Source organism: Charadrius vociferus, unplaced genomic scaffold (genome assembly GCF_000708025.1).
Source record: "Charadrius vociferus isolate BGI_N301 unplaced genomic scaffold, ASM70802v2 scaffold35, whole genome shotgun sequence".
NCBI lineage: Eukaryota > Metazoa > Chordata > Aves > Charadriiformes > Charadriidae > Charadrius > Charadrius vociferus.
This window is the reverse complement of record NW_009648640.1, coordinates 786,516-803,019: the sequence shown is the minus strand read 5'-3', so window position 1 is coordinate 803,019 and position 16,504 is coordinate 786,516. Positions and strand designations below refer to the sequence as shown.

Below are 16,504 nucleotides of genomic sequence, written 5' to 3'. Positions count from 1 at the left end.
AGGTGGCGGCCGCCAACGGCTCTAACGGTCCTAACGGCCGCCCCCTCAGCGGCGCCCCGCGCTCAGGGCCGCGAAGGAGGGCCGGAGGGAGGGAGGGACGGCTCTCCCCCGCCACACGGCCGCCTGCTCTCCCCGCAGCGGCCAGGTTAGCTCTTCGTCCTCGGTGATTTGTAGTAACTAACGGGGGTTAACCCTCTCAGAGCGAGAGAGGGACTGAGAGGGGTGCCTCAAACCCAACCGCCCAAGAGGGAGCAGGTATTTTGATTGCACCTGGCTTTATGGGACCCGTTTTTAGGCCTCCAGGTGCAGCTGCGCTCTCAGGGAAATAAGCAGGGAATACGGAGAAAGGACTGGAGACCTGCGCTTTGCCACCCACGCAAGCCATGTCTATAACCAGGTTAAAGGATATTTATTCCTGGGATGTCACAGTAGTGCTTCCCTTCGTTACATTACCCTTATTTTCTGTGAGGAAAAGCAGAAGCAATAGTATCTCTGACCTTGTTAAATTTACAAGAAGTTTATGATGCTGCAGTCAGTGAATCAGCATCTGGGGGAAAAAAAAATCTGGAGGCTGTTCCAGGGGTGCTCTCCTCCTCCTCTTCCTGGGAGCGTGGCCATGTTTCTTCCTCACCTGCTAAAACCACCTGCAACTTACCCTCCTGCCCCCAACCCTGTGCCGAGGCTCATTCATTTCACTGGATTAAAGTAATCTGAAATTGGCAGATGCACCACACATAGGCTTCTCCTCCTCCATCACTTTGGGTGGCAGAGCACTGGAACAGGCTGTCCAGAGAGGTTGTGGAGTCTCCAACTCTGGAGCCATTCAAAACACACCTGGATGCCATCCTGTCCAACATGCTGTAGGTGCCCCTGCTCTGGCAGGGGAGTTGGACTGGATGATCTCCAGAGGTCCCTTCCAACCCTGACCATTCTGTGATCTTCTCCCTGCACATAGCTTTGCAGTCTAGCTCCTTGCAACAACTGTTGATGTCTTCTAGAAAGCAGGAGACAGCCCCTAGACTTCAGCTACTCCTGAAACAGGTTTCTTCCAAAGAAGAGAGTACCAGTTTCATCAAATTAGCCTCAGCCATACAATTCAGATGACAGTGGTCAGTTCTTCAGTGTTTCTACAGAAATTTCCCTTTCTTCTAGCCACAGTGGTTGTCCTCATTACCTGATGTGGATGCGAGAGGAGCAGGCTACTTACAAAGGCTCTCACGCCCTTCTTAAAAGCTATTACATCAGGGAGAGTTAGCAATGTGCAGTATGTGATAAGACATTATTATATAATGTGATTTATTCCCGTGGATTACCAATTATCTAGCCCTTTTATTTCTCTTATGTTTCAAGCTTTTACCCTGAATAGCAAATTCGTAAGTCATGACAAGTAGGGGCTTAGTCATGAAAGACAACCATTTCGATGAATTAATCCTTATTTTTCTCTATTATCAAGAGCTCATTTTGCAGCAAGATAGGCAAACCTCTATTTTCCTATTAGAGTAGGTATAATCTGCAATCAGTAAGAATGCACTGAAGAGCCATCCCTTCTTAGCAATTTTCTCACAAACAATACTACATTATCTGTATTGCAGACAATACCATATTGTCACAAAGCTGCTATTTTTACTACTTATTACCAGATTACTGAGTTAAGCAGCCTTGTAGGAACTGGCCAGATCCAGGAGTGATCAGAACCTCCCTGAGCTTGTGAGCTTCCTCCCAGATGTTCTGGATGCCTGATGGAAGATATGATTTACAGTTTATTGGGAAACTGCTTCACAAAAAAACCCTAAACTATCAAGATACCACAAAGCAGTCATACTCATAGACTCTTAAGCATTATCAATATTAATTTCTTTCATTCCTGAAGCCATGTTTTTTTTTCAGATGGTATACTTACAAGAATCACCACTAAAGCTACATTCTGCTTGGCTTTTTTGAGCTACAATACACCAGAATGCAAGAGAATTTTCTCGCTATTGGTAAGAATACAAAGTAAACAAAAGTAAAAGAAAGCAAACCTCAATGCCATCTCATTTTCCTACAACTGTGGGGCAAGTTCTCCAGCTAGATATTAAGTCCATGGGTTAGTTTAGATACGGTTTGACAGCGAGTTCTTATTGTTCCTGAAGAAATTCCCAAGCTGAGCCAACCTCAGCTGGGCCAGCTCACCAAACAGCCCGGGATGTCAGGGCACTCCAAAGGGAACACCAAATCTCCTCTTCGAAGACTGGGGTGAAGGGGGACAGCCATAAGAGAACAACGCGATTCCATTTCTCTGGAGGTGAGCCACCTGTAGCCTATACCCAAGCTGTTCATATGAAAACCAAGAAGTGGGCATGTGGCAGAGGTTCTGAACAACAGCAAAATGTGGATTCTGACAGAGAGGCGGTTCCATAGGAATAAGGGAATAGACACCCAGGCATTTCAGAAGTGAAAAACCAATTTCCTATCCAGAGAGCCAAAAGAACATTGTTTTCTTTCATTGCTTCTGGGCTCCAGGAATGAGCTTTTGAGTTGGAAGAGAGCTTCAGCAGAAAAAGAACAATGTTGAATTTCTGCTGTCTTTAACAATTCAGTGCCACGAACAGACACCAATACTGGCCAGGGAAGTACCTTATCAGCAGGGAGAGTGGATTTAATTTAGGTTCCATCGATCCTGGTGTCTCAGCAATGACCATTGAGATGAAATTTGACGATACGTTTGTGTCACCAGCGCTGAAATACATCTGTGGGTGAAGGGGTGGTAAAGGATTTCTTGCAGGAGGTACCAAAAGAGTTGGGATCCCCAGGACAAAAGGCTATTTCAAATGTCAAGGATAGTTAATGTCCCACAGACACCAGATGACACTGTTAGGAGTGCATCAGGGGAGACGTTTACAAAGCCAGAACAGAAAGTTTTCAACAGGAATAAAAATAAATAAATAGAAGAAGCCAAAGACTGAAGAACAGGCAACAAAATGAGCTAAAAAGTGCTGAGAAGGCAGCCAGGAGGAACTCAGATACAGAAACAATCTAATCTGTATACCCATGCATCACCAAAGGCAAGGAGACATATCTATAGTTGAGGAGAGACTGGGCTACAAGACCACTTGTCCAGGCAAAGGAAAAATGTAATAGCAAGATATATAGGATCTGCATAACTGACACTCTCGGTCACCCAAGATGATCATCCCAGAAGGCACATGTCCTGTGATCAGACAGGTAATGATTTCTTTGGTGATCGGGGACCACACGGGTTTCTTTTTCATGCTTCCATAGAAAGGTCAGATTTGGAACTAGAGTACTGCCAGCCATCAGAAAACATTTGGGCTATGCTAGCAGGGAGTTTAGGAGCGGCCATTGTTTCTGATTTGCAAAACACTTCAATATATGCTTACTTTGAAGTATATATATAAAGTATGTTAAGTACACACATAAATCCCAATCTTCATATAAATTATTCACATTATGCACCGTCATATATATCGTGTTAACCCCCCTATAAAAAAATGGCTTTGCTAAAAATAAGTAAATCAATTTTTACCACTTTATATAAAAGAGCAAAATGTTTTAGTTGATTATTCAATACTCAAAATATTTTTCCAAATTACAATCCTTTCACTTGGGTTACTCAATAAATAGCCCAAATAGAAGGATTGTAGGTTGGGGGACAAAAAATGTCTTCCTTAACTATAGGAAGCTACAAAGCAATCATAAAAATCCCAACCAGCCAAACAAAAAAGCCCGAATCTACTAAAAAATACACAACCCCAAAACACAAAGCCTCTACACCCAATTTCACTGTGAGGGAGAACATGTCCACTGTGAAAAAACCGCCACCTTTATGCGTGAAGGTCCAGAAAGAGTTAAACAGCATTACAGGCAGATGATGCCATCTTCTGGTGTCACTTACACAGCTGTCGATTTAAAACCACGATGACTAGTCTAGTCAGATCATCATCAGGAAGATGGGGGATGATGTTATTTTAAGCATCGCTTTATCCCCAGGGCAGGGTTCGATGAAATAACATTAATTCAGGAAGAGTCAGTGAAGCATTAACAGTGATGGTGGGAAAGCGAGCACCAGGCTGCCATCAATTCACAGCTAGCTGCCACCAGCCCATCCCCGAGGGCTGAAATCGGCACACGGGGCTACAGCACAACTTGCCGAAGCCGGGCCTTGCATCTCCGTCAAAAAACAGTCTGAACTGCTACTGAGGTTTTGAAAGTGTAACTATTAATTGTGCCTAGCCTTGGTCAGTTGATCATCTTCTGCCTCATTGACTTTTGCTGCTGTCCTTAGGACAGTTCAACAGCAGACACAGTATTAGTTTATATTTACAGACATTCCTGAATAGATAAGATCTTGCCAGAATAGGGATAGGAGAAGCATGGTGCTGTGGTCAGTCTTTGCATTTTATCTGTCAGAACTCTAAGGAAGTGGTTGTGTACTCCTGGGTTGAGAAGTACAAAGGATTTAGGGCGATATATCTGTTCTGTTACAAATTTTCTCTTATCATTATCTGCTATAGTATGGCCTTAATTAATTGCCTCCCTCCTTCATTTGCCCCTTGCTCTCTAATTGATCTTTCTACATTATCCTCCCTGTGTAATTACATTTGTATTAGAGTTAAATCAGTGTGTAATGGATTGAAGCCAGATTAGACAAAACAGATTTTCCCATTCTTAGTCACAGAAACAATCATAACTTTAGAATAAAAGCAGTGTAACTGGAGTCCAGTGGAAAGCCTATTCTGGTGCCCTGACAGGGCCCAAAGACATTGCTCAATTTTCTGCACAGGAGGTTCTGGGCCATCATGTCTCTGCATGCCTGCACATCCACCTGCCCTGGGACTGGGGAGGGACGCTGGCTTGCACTACATTAATTTCGCAGTTGGTACAGGAATCACCACTCTCAACACTGCTATATATGGAGCAAGAATGGGAAGATGATGGCGATAGTCAGAGAACGGAGTGGACAAAGCCACTGAGGAGTGCACATAGCCCATATTTAGGAAGCAGTTCAGTTGCTTCACTGTTATTCCCTTTCAGTTTTCAGATTTTAGTCCTATTCCAACTACTTGTTTTTTTTCTTTAAACTGTAGTTACTAGGTGACAATACAATTTAAATGGGTTAAATTCATCGGAAATGTAACTTGCATTGGTGTTCCTCATTAATTTTTGAGATTACACCATTAAAAAAAAAATCCAAAGCGCACACAGATTGTATTTCGAGATACACCAGGTGACTCGGAAACACGCAAGTCACTGAGAAAACAGGGAACAACTTGAAACTCCCTTTTCCTCCTGTGTAACAGGACAGCACTTCAGAAAGAAACATTCTCACATTAGGGAATGTCATTTTGGGTACTGACCCTCACTGCAGCAGGATGGCACACAATCAAACCAATTTCGGGTCAAACGAGAACCTCTCATCCCCTAGCTTCAGACACTGCAGTTGGGTTCCTGCAGGGAGGATGCTGGCACTCCTGGGTTTTCCCTTACACAGTCAGTGAAGATGTAAGATTCAACTACCTTCAGTCAGTTAACAGAAGTAATCCGAAGGCATTCTGAAGTCACTCCTTTAAGAAGGCTCTGTATTCAGTAGGAGGAGGACACGGCTCACGAGTTCAGTACTTGGTGAGCTAGGTGCTTAAAAGAACAGTATAATGTATGAGTTAAGAACTGCAGCCTGCTTTGAATTCATCTTCTTAGCTAGTGGACTTTCTTACCAAATAGAAATGAAATCAGTATTACATTTTCTCAGAAGTGCATCTTTACATTCTCCCTCTGGCCATTTAAGTAAAGCTTTGTAAAGATTACCCAAATATATTCCCATTTCATACATAGGCTGTTCTCACACATTATCACTGGCCTACAAGAGAAACGCTGCCATTGAATGCATTTAGGCACTCTGCAAATAGCTAGAAGGCTGCTGTATTATTTCTGTGTAGGCTAGAGCAATGTTAAGACAAGCACCAGGCTCCCCAGAATGAGAAACTCCAGGTAACGCAGTTACAGTAGGATGCGCTGGGAAGCAAAACAGCCCTCATTGTGGATGTGCCATGGCTTCAGGTAACGCTGCCCTTGCCCTAAAACTGCCTGTTCTTTTCCTGAGAAACCCCCTTCCAAGCAGCTGCCTGCTTTAGGGCACTTCCCAGGTACAAGCGGTTCCACAACATGGCTCCACGTGCCAGCATACCACTGTCTCAATCTTGATGGGTCTGGTGAGCTTTCCTGGGAGATTCTACTGACCCAGGGTTGCTTTGGCTTGCAGACAGCAATTACCCGTTATCTAGTGTTTTCCACATAATTAGCTGGTTAGATCAGAAGAAAGCCAATTATCCACCATGTGCCTTTGTTCAAATGTAAACACTTGGATTTTAATAGCTAACTCCACTTGTATTCCCTGGGTCTGCTGCTACACAGGAAACACTTCCTCTCCCTGTTACAGCAATGTGTTTCCTTTTTTCCGCTTTCCCAAGTAGCAGTTTACTGTGAAGATGTGCTTTAATTTATTAATATTATCCTCCATCCTTCTAAGAATAAGCCTGAATATTGCAAAGCCTAAAAGCAGAAAAAATAGGGAAGTGAAATTTGAAACCGCTTCTCTGAAGTCAAACCCAGGAAGGCTGTTGAGATAACAGTCTTGTATAGAGTGTTCAGTTTGCTGTCGCCTTCAGAGCTTTCCTGTTTGAGGATGTGAATTTCTACCGGGACACACTATTCTGAAGGGCTGAGCAGTTCTTCCTGAATGGCACTGGTAACTGAGAGGAAAGGCTGACTAGCTGTGAGCATGATGCCAAGTCCACCTCAGGATATATCAGTCACCTCCTCGACGGCTGCACTGTCTGAGGCTTCTGCTTCAAAAAAAAAAAAAAAAAAAAAAAAAAAAAATCACACTTACTGTAGTAAGGCAATCGGAAACATTTCTGTTATTCTCTACAAAGGAGGTAGTAGAGGAAAATGGACTATCAGGGAAAGAAAAGGAGTCTCAAAGTCAGAGCCTCAGGAAAACCACAAAGGGCTGCAGTCCCTGTGGTCTTGGAGGGGGGGGGGGGGGACACGACACGACGGATACCTGCACAGAGTCTATTGTAGAGGATTAAAGAAAAGGGACACTTCTGTAAATAGAATAGGATATTGCTGAGATGTTGTTTGGAAAGGGGAGGAAAAGCCCTACAGCAGAATTAGAAACAAGATGCCTACAACTAAACACATAACAAAACTCCAGTCCATTCAGAGATTAAATGAATTAGACAAACCTTATTAGAAAAAGAATCATCATTTTTTAGTATCTGACATTTAAGGGAAAACTCTGCACATTACACTTGAAGTCCAATATAAATTGCTGTAGATAAACTACATTCAAAAATCTTACCTGAACAACTTTCCCTAATACGTAATAAACCAGAAATCACTATGCAAATCATATTGCAGATACACATGATGTTCCAATAAGGGATTTAAAAAAGAACAATGTCATATCCTCAACACACACTTTTAAAACAGCGCACAAAAATAACTCTGTCATGGTATTCCCGGATGTGTACCAGTATCAGGAGAAAGACTTTCTAACAATGCTCCCTTTTTTTTTTTTTTTAAATGAAGATTTCTATGGACTACAAGATTATTCATCACTCTCCTTTTCTTGCACTTGAGGCACACAATTAATTGCTAGAAATTCTTAAGACGGCCATTACAGTTTTACTTTACAGAAAGCTACGTCAATACTAATCCTTTAAATGAAACTCATTCAACGCATGGCACACTTGCCATATAGCCTTTAGTGTTTAAAAAATCCTTTTCTCCATCTCACATTTTTCCATAACCTATTAAAAGTTAGAAATGACTTCACGTTTTCATTAAACCTCAGAAGGGTTTCGGGGATATGTCAGAGAAGCAAGGTTATTTTTATATAGCAAGGAGAGTAACTTTTTTTTCAGACTCCGTTTTGCAACAATTCTGCTTTCAAAAACCAAAAATCCTTCATACTTTAGACTGCATAGATAGATCATAGTCATTCCCAGAAACGAACCTAGTGCGACAGAAAACCTTAGCCATACGTGTAAAGAACAATCTGTTGGGGAGGAGCAGTTCCTATGCAGGCATGGTGCAGAAAGGGTGAGGAATAAACTTCGCACAGGTGCCTCCCCCTTGTGCTGACACCCCCAATCCTGCCATCGCGCCTCGCCTGACCACGACAGTGACACTGAATTGTCCTGGGTGCCTTTGACTATTCTCAACAGATACAATCTATTATCATCTCTCCATGCAGACTTCACACTGAATAGAAAATAATGCACCAGTTAAGCAAAAAATAGTTAATTTTAGACATCTGAGTTTCTGACAAGCTCTCAGTATTTAAAGCTCTGCAAGTGTTTTTAACTGTCAGGACTTTTAACTTACAGGACTTAAGACAAAACATATTTAAACAGAACTTAAATTAAAAATAGCTCTTTATATAAAAAGCCAAGAGGAAAAAATACACTGGCTGCATGACACACAGACAAACCCTATCTTGACTTTCTTGGGGGAGAGGGCTGGACTGGACAACGTCCCGATGTTCCTTCCAACTTCAATGATTCTCCAATTTGTAAGAAATACAGAAACATTACCCAAATTACAGGTGGAGAACCAAACAGTAGAATATTCAAATGATTCACACAAAGTAACACCTCAAGCTTCTTTGGCAGAACAAGAAACTGGCTCGTCCAGATTACTCTCAGGTCTCAGGTCCCAGCTCCCAGACCGTCCCTCCCCTACCGTATACTGTAAGCACAGGAAATAATCACATAAACTGAAACCTTTTGGGAAAAAGTGCGTATGCTTTGCTCAAAATCATCAAAAGACTACTAATAGCCTCTAAAACTTACATTACTTGCACATTGTGAAATAAACACATATGCAACATGTCCATGTTTTGATATGTATTTTTATTTCCCTGCAGTTTTCACTTATCAAGAACAAGTAACAGGGAAAGTTGTCTGAACTAGTGCATAAACAAACATTCTGAAACACCACTACACGTATCTAATTTACAAGAACCGTATAAAAAAAGTCACTAAAACACTACACTACGAAGGTGTCCAACGCTTACAGTCAGACTTTTTCCAACCCGTTACTTGCCTTGTAGCCACAGGAAAACTCTCCAAAATTGAAAAGACAATCTTGCCACAACCCTCCCTCCCCCCCACCACCTGGGATGGCTCGATATCTAGACATCCAATAATTAATTATTGCAATGATATATAATGCAATACATACCTGGTAAAATATCCTTTATGTGGTGTGTTACAGTTTTAAAGCCGGTTAAAATATGCAGTCTTCAGATAAAATGTAATCAGTTGAAAATTTTCTCATATCTGCACAACTTTATATGTGCTAGATGCATAATTTTCCTAGTCAGTTTTTTTCTTGTGTAATTATTTTTTATAAACTGGTATTATAAATAGAAATATACATTCAAAATATATGGAAAAGTGAGTTACTACATTAAATTTGCATGTATCGATCCATCCCTTTCCCCTGCACAGTAATAGAAAATACTATTTTGCCTTGAACTTCATATTTGACAGTGAAATGCCACTAAAGTATTTACCAAAAAGTCCATCTAGTCAAATTGTGAAACAAAATGAACCAAGTGAAAACTTTACATTTCCTTTAGAAAAAAATTACAAGAATTTTGTTTCCTAGCTATGAATCTTTAACTTTTTTTTTTTAGACACAAAGTTGGATTTATTTGTACAAGATACAAAATGTAAACATGGCAAAATAAATAGTTAAAACAAGTGATGCAGGATCCCATTTCATGCTCATGATCCCATTAAAGAATTATTTTTTAATCCATTCAGTTGCAAATTCAAGTGCAAAAGCATGATGATGAATATCTACTATTCAAGTAACAGAAATAATATTGATGATACAAATAAACTATTTTACAAGGTAGTGATTTTCCCAATTTTACAAAATTTACATTATATATCGACTTAATACACGATATAATGATAGTCCATTTAGGTCCATTTTAGTTCTCTGTGATCCACAGAGTGCTGTATTTTGCATTCAGTTGGAATATAAATGACTACACCATTAGCACAGGTTGAGACACTGGTTTGAGGTTATGTCACTTCCATGGCTACTGTTGTCTCTGCTATGCCATTTAAACCCAGTCGTTCTGGTTCATGGTTCTCTCTGCAACAAAAGAAATATCCAATAGTTACAGGTAGAACGTGAGGATTTCCTTATGCAGTTTTAATAATTTCTTACATGCAATAAGTGTGTTTCCACTGCTGTTACCTGGATCAGGGAGAAACCTTAACACATACACTAGAAAGAGATTATTTAAAACTAAATACTGGCATTTAAGAACTGCTTTTACTCCACTACCAGTGCAGTCCCTTCTGCAAGATTATGGCATTTAACTGTAAATTACCAGCCTAAATTATGGATAAGAGCACTAAAAAAATCAAAAGTTTCCTGAAGGAGCAAGTCAAGGTATACCATGATGATTCAGTATAAATTATTCTGTTAGTGAGCAAAGCATTGTTCTAACATAATTTCCCCTCCACCCCCAATTCCGCAAGAAATCTTAAATGTTTTTCTAATTTATTATCGTTCTCTGTAGAGAAGCCCAAGACCTATTCAGCTAAGGTGGTACTTTTCAAGGCATTTGCTGACACGACTTCAAATACACCTCTGACTTCAGGGAAATAAGAACTAAATGCATTAATGATATAAAAGTATGCTTTAAGGCATGATTGCTAATTTAAAAATACCTTTTTCTCAATCTATGCAGTGACTAAATTATACATGCAATTTTCCATCTCAAAAAGCTCATTTTAATCTGTCCAGAAGCATTATGAAATAATCGGCAAACCACATTTGCTAATATCCATTTTTTACTTCTGCAATTCATAAAGAAATGTGCCTTTTTTAAAAAAAAAAAAAATCATACAATCCAGCAGAGACTTAAAACAAAGCCCAAATATTGCTGTTTTCAGAAAACTCAGCGAACTGCAAGCTCCTGCCGCTCCTGTGAATCATCTAAATATCCTGAAATAATAGTGCTGCTGTTCAATAAGACTAAATATCTATCTCTATACAGAAGATGTAGGCTGGCACATAGCTAGGTTTATTTTATGTAAATATATAATGCATATATCTGTATGTAAATATAGAATAGGTATGTGCCAGCCTGCATCCTATAATATGGCTATGCAAAATTATGGAGAGAACATGTCGACAGTTTGATAAAATCTACCTGAAAGTGCTGCATGAAAAGGGACAAATGAAAATAGTGAAAATGAAGTAATTTTAAACACCATGGAAGTTTACCAAAACTGCTAAAATCAGTGCAAATTATTTGGGGGTTAATCTGTAAAATCAGCTTTTGTGGTTTGCCACGGCCACACTGAAGAAGCCAGCGCCTGGATGTTTTTGGGAGGTTAAAGCTATAGGGAGAAGTCTCTTAGAGGTGGAAACAATTCTATCTTAGCGCTCTAATGCAGAACGGGGCACATCTACGGAGACGTTTATGTAGCACAAACGTAACTGAAAACTGCTCCGACTTGCTACACGCTTACCTTGCTATACTGCTGATGGCACTGCTAGGAGTTACCTTTGGCACTCTGTCCATACTGGCAGCAACTGTGGCAAGTTTTAAGGCTGTTGGCGATGGTGCTGAAGTCCTTGTATTGATATGCACATTGACTGGAGAAACAACACTGACATTGTTGAGGTGCACTGCGTTCGTCAGGCAAGAATTGTTCATGGGAAGCGTTTGAGGGCTGCTTGTGCACAATGCTGGAATTAAGTGGTTTGTGGTGGTGTGGCCAACTGTCCTTACGAGCTGTACAGTTGAAATCCCTGGGCTGGATGATAAAGCCATGTTGGTGGAGTATAAGGTTCTAGAGGTTCCTGTTACAAAACAAATGTGGTTAATTAAAAATATGCCATTCCTAAGATTCAAAGCCAAAGATTAACTTCAAGGACAATGCTTTGAGTATGTCTCACTATAATTGTGCAAGAATCTGATTTTTAAAGATTAAAAAAATGTAAAATTTTAGAAATATTTTTAGTTAACACTACAAGTATTTAATGTTTTTTTTTCATTCACAAGAACATCAGAAAGTGAAAGAAGTTACTGTATGACAAAAAACACTGCCCAACTTTGCACACTTCATTTTAGATGCCTTACATTGAAGGGGCAACATTTCCCATAGCAGTAAATTGAATGGGGAACACCTTAGCTAGGCAGCCTCAGAGGCCAGCTGTGAAGCCGAATTCCAATGCTTTCAATCACCCCCTCACCTCCTACCTTGTTCTCCTGGCAACATAAAGAGGTTCAGGGGACCAGTGACCCTCAAGGCAGCAAAACTAGGGGTCTAAGACTAGGCAAAGCAGAAAACTCCTTTCAGATTATGCTGCAGTGCTCCATTTGCACTCCTGAATTGTGAGAAACTTCAGGTTTGAAAACACACCGTGAAACCCGAGGTTCTCAAATTTCATCTCAGTATCCTAGCTATTCCCTGTTCTGATTTTGATCACAGTGGAACCGGGTACATTTTCCTCTAGACTCTTATTCCTGAAAAAAATCTGCTTTCAGCTAATGTTTCCCAATTTACAAATCTTCCTATCCTAAAGAAGAATAGCTATTTTACATTACTGCCACTTACAGCTTTAGAGCAGTAACAGAAGTCTAATTTTACATGCATAATATTTGCAATGGCTTTCATCAATCGTAAAGCTGTGTACCGTGTATTGGCATGGTACGCTAGCATGTGTCTGATCTTATACCCCTCAAAGCATTACCCTCTCAGATATGATCTTAGAGAATTATACATAGTTGTATTTTTCTTTCCTGGAACTGTTCCAGCATATTGATTTTATTCAGTTGTGTTTTTTTCTCCCCTCTATTCATTTCGTATTATCATTAACCCAGCCTGACAGAAGGCCTATAAAACTAATCACATCATTAGCTGTTAAAGCAACAAATTAATCTAAAGGCCTTTTATTTGTTATTGCAGTCAAATTCCAAATAACATTTGTCTCTCTGCAACATGGCTACTGCACCAGCATGACTGGCATTACTGTCTTCTGGCAACAGAGGTTCAGAAGGAATGGGCTGGGGGAAGGTAGCGAATGCCAACGTCTACACTTTTGCCTGAACTTAGGAGGAATCTAAATGCAATGGAATCTGAAATGTACAGTAATGTCAAAAGAATCGCTAGAAGTAGTTGATGAATGAGTGTGTTTTGTCTGAATACACAAGTGAATGACCAAACAACGTAGCAACTTTTCTATTTCCTTCTGAAAGTACTTAATGTTTTAAGCAATTGATTTTTTTTTTTAATTACACATTCACACTGTTTTTAAAATGATCAAAAGCATAAGTGACAGCATAACAGATTAATAAAAGATAAAAGCCTACAAAAGAAAACAGAAATAATGCCTTTTCAACATAGGAGAGCATTTGGTAGTTTTATTACCATACTAACCTACACGCCATTGCCCAAAAGTATTTTGAAGAACAATATTTAAAACTACCACAATTAATATATTTGATATTTTTGTTTATTAACTAGCATTTTAGAAATCAGAAACAAGTTCAGTTGACATTCTCAGCTCACACTAGACCACAAGTTTTAAGAAATCATCACCTGAAGGCTGGACAACACCATTAATATTGTTGTGGCTGGTGTTTTGTTCCTTCGTTACCTCACTGCGACTAGGAGCAGGTGCACTAACCACTGCGGATGCAGCAAAGTGGGCGCTGGCTGAATCAAGTGTTTTTGACATACAGTCAGAGGTGCTGGAGCCCTGCAGGAATAAAAAAAATAAATTTCTAATTATCCAAGTACAAAATGAAATACCACATTACAATTGCAGCAGTTACCAGCAAGTAAATAAATACATCTTCCAAATGTAATCTAATGCACCATAATATTAAGTAGTTCCATATCACAGGTCTGATGAAAAGTTGAAAATTAGTGCCCAAATGAGCGTTGAGTAAGTCCTGCATAATTCAGCCAGTCAATGGCAAATGCAGATCTTAGCACGACAGATCACGTTCGTGATGTGCTGTTCAGCCTGGAGAAGAGAAGGCTGTAGGGAGACCTTAGCCCTAAAGGGGCTCCAGGAGAGCTGGGGAGGGACTCTGGATCAGGGAGGGGAGCCATAGGATGAGGGGTAGTGGCTTCAAACTGGAAGAGGGGAGATTTAGGTGAGATATTAGGAAGAAGTTCTTTCCTGTGCAGGTGGTGAGCCCCTGGGGCAGGTTGCCCCGAGAAGCTGTGGCTGCCCCATCCCTGGAGGTGTTCAAGGCCAGGTTGGACGGGGCTTGGAGCAACCTGGGCTAGTGGGAGGTGTCCCTGCCCAAGGGGATGGGGATGGAACTCGATGATCTTCAAGGTCCCTTCCAACCCAAACCCTTCTATGATTCTATGTGTTTAAGAAGTTTCTTCTAGGAAAACGACTATGCCTTAAATTTCCTTCTCTCTTCTGTCTCCAGGCAGCAAATACATTGCAACTGCAAGTCTACAGAATTTTCAGTATTTATGGTATATTCGTTCTCATGGAGTAATTTGTACCACAGCGTAACTGCCCACCACATTCTGGAGGTACACATCATCTATTACTCCAGTTTCTCTGAAAGAATGGTAAGTACTGAAAAGATACGCCGAAATGGATGAATGTACCACTCCGCAATTTCAGTTCATATTAACTAAGAAAACTACTTTCCATAGACATTCCGAGTGTCTTAAAAATCCAAAATTCATTCCTTTTGTTGAAATATTCTGGTATCATGTCTTTTACACTTAAAAAAAAAATGTAATCAGTAACCACCAATAGAGAATCCCTGATTAATCAAAACAGAAAACACTGAGGGGAAGGGGCATACAGCACTGGTAATTAGATATAATATGCTCAAAATAAAGTAAGTTTTCCTAGTAATAGACAACAGCAATAGCTTTTTTTTTCCTCAGTAAGAAACTAACAGAAAACTAAGCTCGACAAAAACACATATTCTTCTCTTGCAAGGCATTACAGAGGAAAAATGTGATTCTTTTAGAAGACAGAAGTAGTAACATTCAACATGGGGAAGGAACCAAATTAGATATGCAAAACTACATCTTTCCTCTCAGAAGCTACTAATTTTTAGCACTCACTGAACATCTGTTCATAACAGAATTCAATACCTCATAAAGTAGTTTTAATAAAGGAGTCTCTTTGGAGCACTTACACAAAGGAGGATAAAACCAGTATGACTTGATAGAGCACTGGCTATTTCTACATTGACTGACTCTGTGGATACAACTAACATTAAAATGTGATGTCTCCTACTCAACTTTTAAAATGCCGCTCTGTAACTTAAAAAAAAAAAAAAACCACCAACCAACAAACAAAACCAACAGGTTTTCATGTTGAGACTTAAAATATTATCTCATTCCAAACAGAAAAATGAAAGTAAGGCATTTGTACTAGCTACAGTACAAGTTGCCTTTTGGGCACTACACAGCAAATTGGAAATGCACCTTGACCAAAACTCATTCTACAGTCGTTTTAAAATTTAATGTATTTACTGAGGTGTTATATTAAGCTTGTAAGAGAGAGGAAAAACACAGTAAGCAAAAAGGAAGATATCAGCATATGACGACATTTAAGGTGCATTACCTGTGCTTTCGGATGTGTCTGTTGTGAGGAATGCTGAGATTGCTGTTTCTGCTGAAGCTGAGCAAGTTGTTGCCTCTGCATTTGAACTAACTGCTGTTGATGTGTCTGAAATTGTTCCTCTGTGATACCCCCTGTTACTACAGAAAAGAAAGTGAAGCTAGCGTTAAATAGGCCTGCACAAAACAAATACATCTGAAATTCAAGAGTGCATCCCTGTTGGATAACAAGTGGTTGAAGACAACATACACAGTGTTAGACGCTTACAGAAATCTTCATACATTCTTATGTAAAGGAGAGGTCAAGCTAAATTTGGTGGTTGTGTTCTTTCAGCATTGAATGAATTTCTAACAAAAGGATTCATAGCTTTTGTTGCTTTTAAGCAGTTTCTATCTTTGGTGGTTTTCCCTCCAGTAGCTTAAAGCAAAAGCTTAAAGAAATTCTTTTCCTGGTTTTCAGAAAACAAGCATGTCCTAAAAATCATAGCTGAGGAAGAAGTACACTGGGCTGAGCTGGGTGCTTTTTCTCCCAGTAACCACTGGGAGTTTATTCCTGTACAACTCTCCTCCCTATAGTCCCTTATTGTTGTCCTTTTCTCTAACACCAGAATGGACTCTGTAAAGGAAGCGTACGCCTGGCATTTGAGAACACCTGCTTCAACGGCACAACCAAAATTCATATATTTAAATAGTTTGTAACAGTTTTATCTCAATTCTCACTTGAAAGGACCATAAGCTAATATACAATGACAAAACTGATCTCCAGGTGTAAAACTCAGTAGATGTTTGCAAATATCACAAAGCAGTGCTTATTTAGCAAATCCAGTCTGGCCTTCCCATTTCATCCCCCC

The 16,504-nt window shown here is 40.0% G+C and overlaps 1 protein-coding gene across 1 annotated transcript in view; it reads right to left on the bottom strand.

Annotated features, from left to right (window-relative positions):
* Positions 1-9,176: 9,176 nt before the first annotated feature.
* EPC2 (enhancer of polycomb homolog 2 (Drosophila)) overlaps positions 9,177-16,504 on the bottom strand; it is a 49,971-nt gene continuing 42,643 nt past the window's right edge. The window contains exons 11-14 of the mRNA XM_009886355.1: positions 15,658-15,794; positions 13,644-13,803; positions 11,568-11,901; positions 9,177-10,176 (exon numbers count right to left, since the gene is read on the bottom strand). Coding sequence (XP_009884657.1) covers positions 10,104-10,176; positions 11,568-11,901; positions 13,644-13,803; positions 15,658-15,794 — 704 coding nt within the window. The 3' untranslated portion in view covers positions 9,177-10,103. The remainder of the gene's footprint in view (positions 10,177-11,567; positions 11,902-13,643; positions 13,804-15,657; positions 15,795-16,504) is intronic.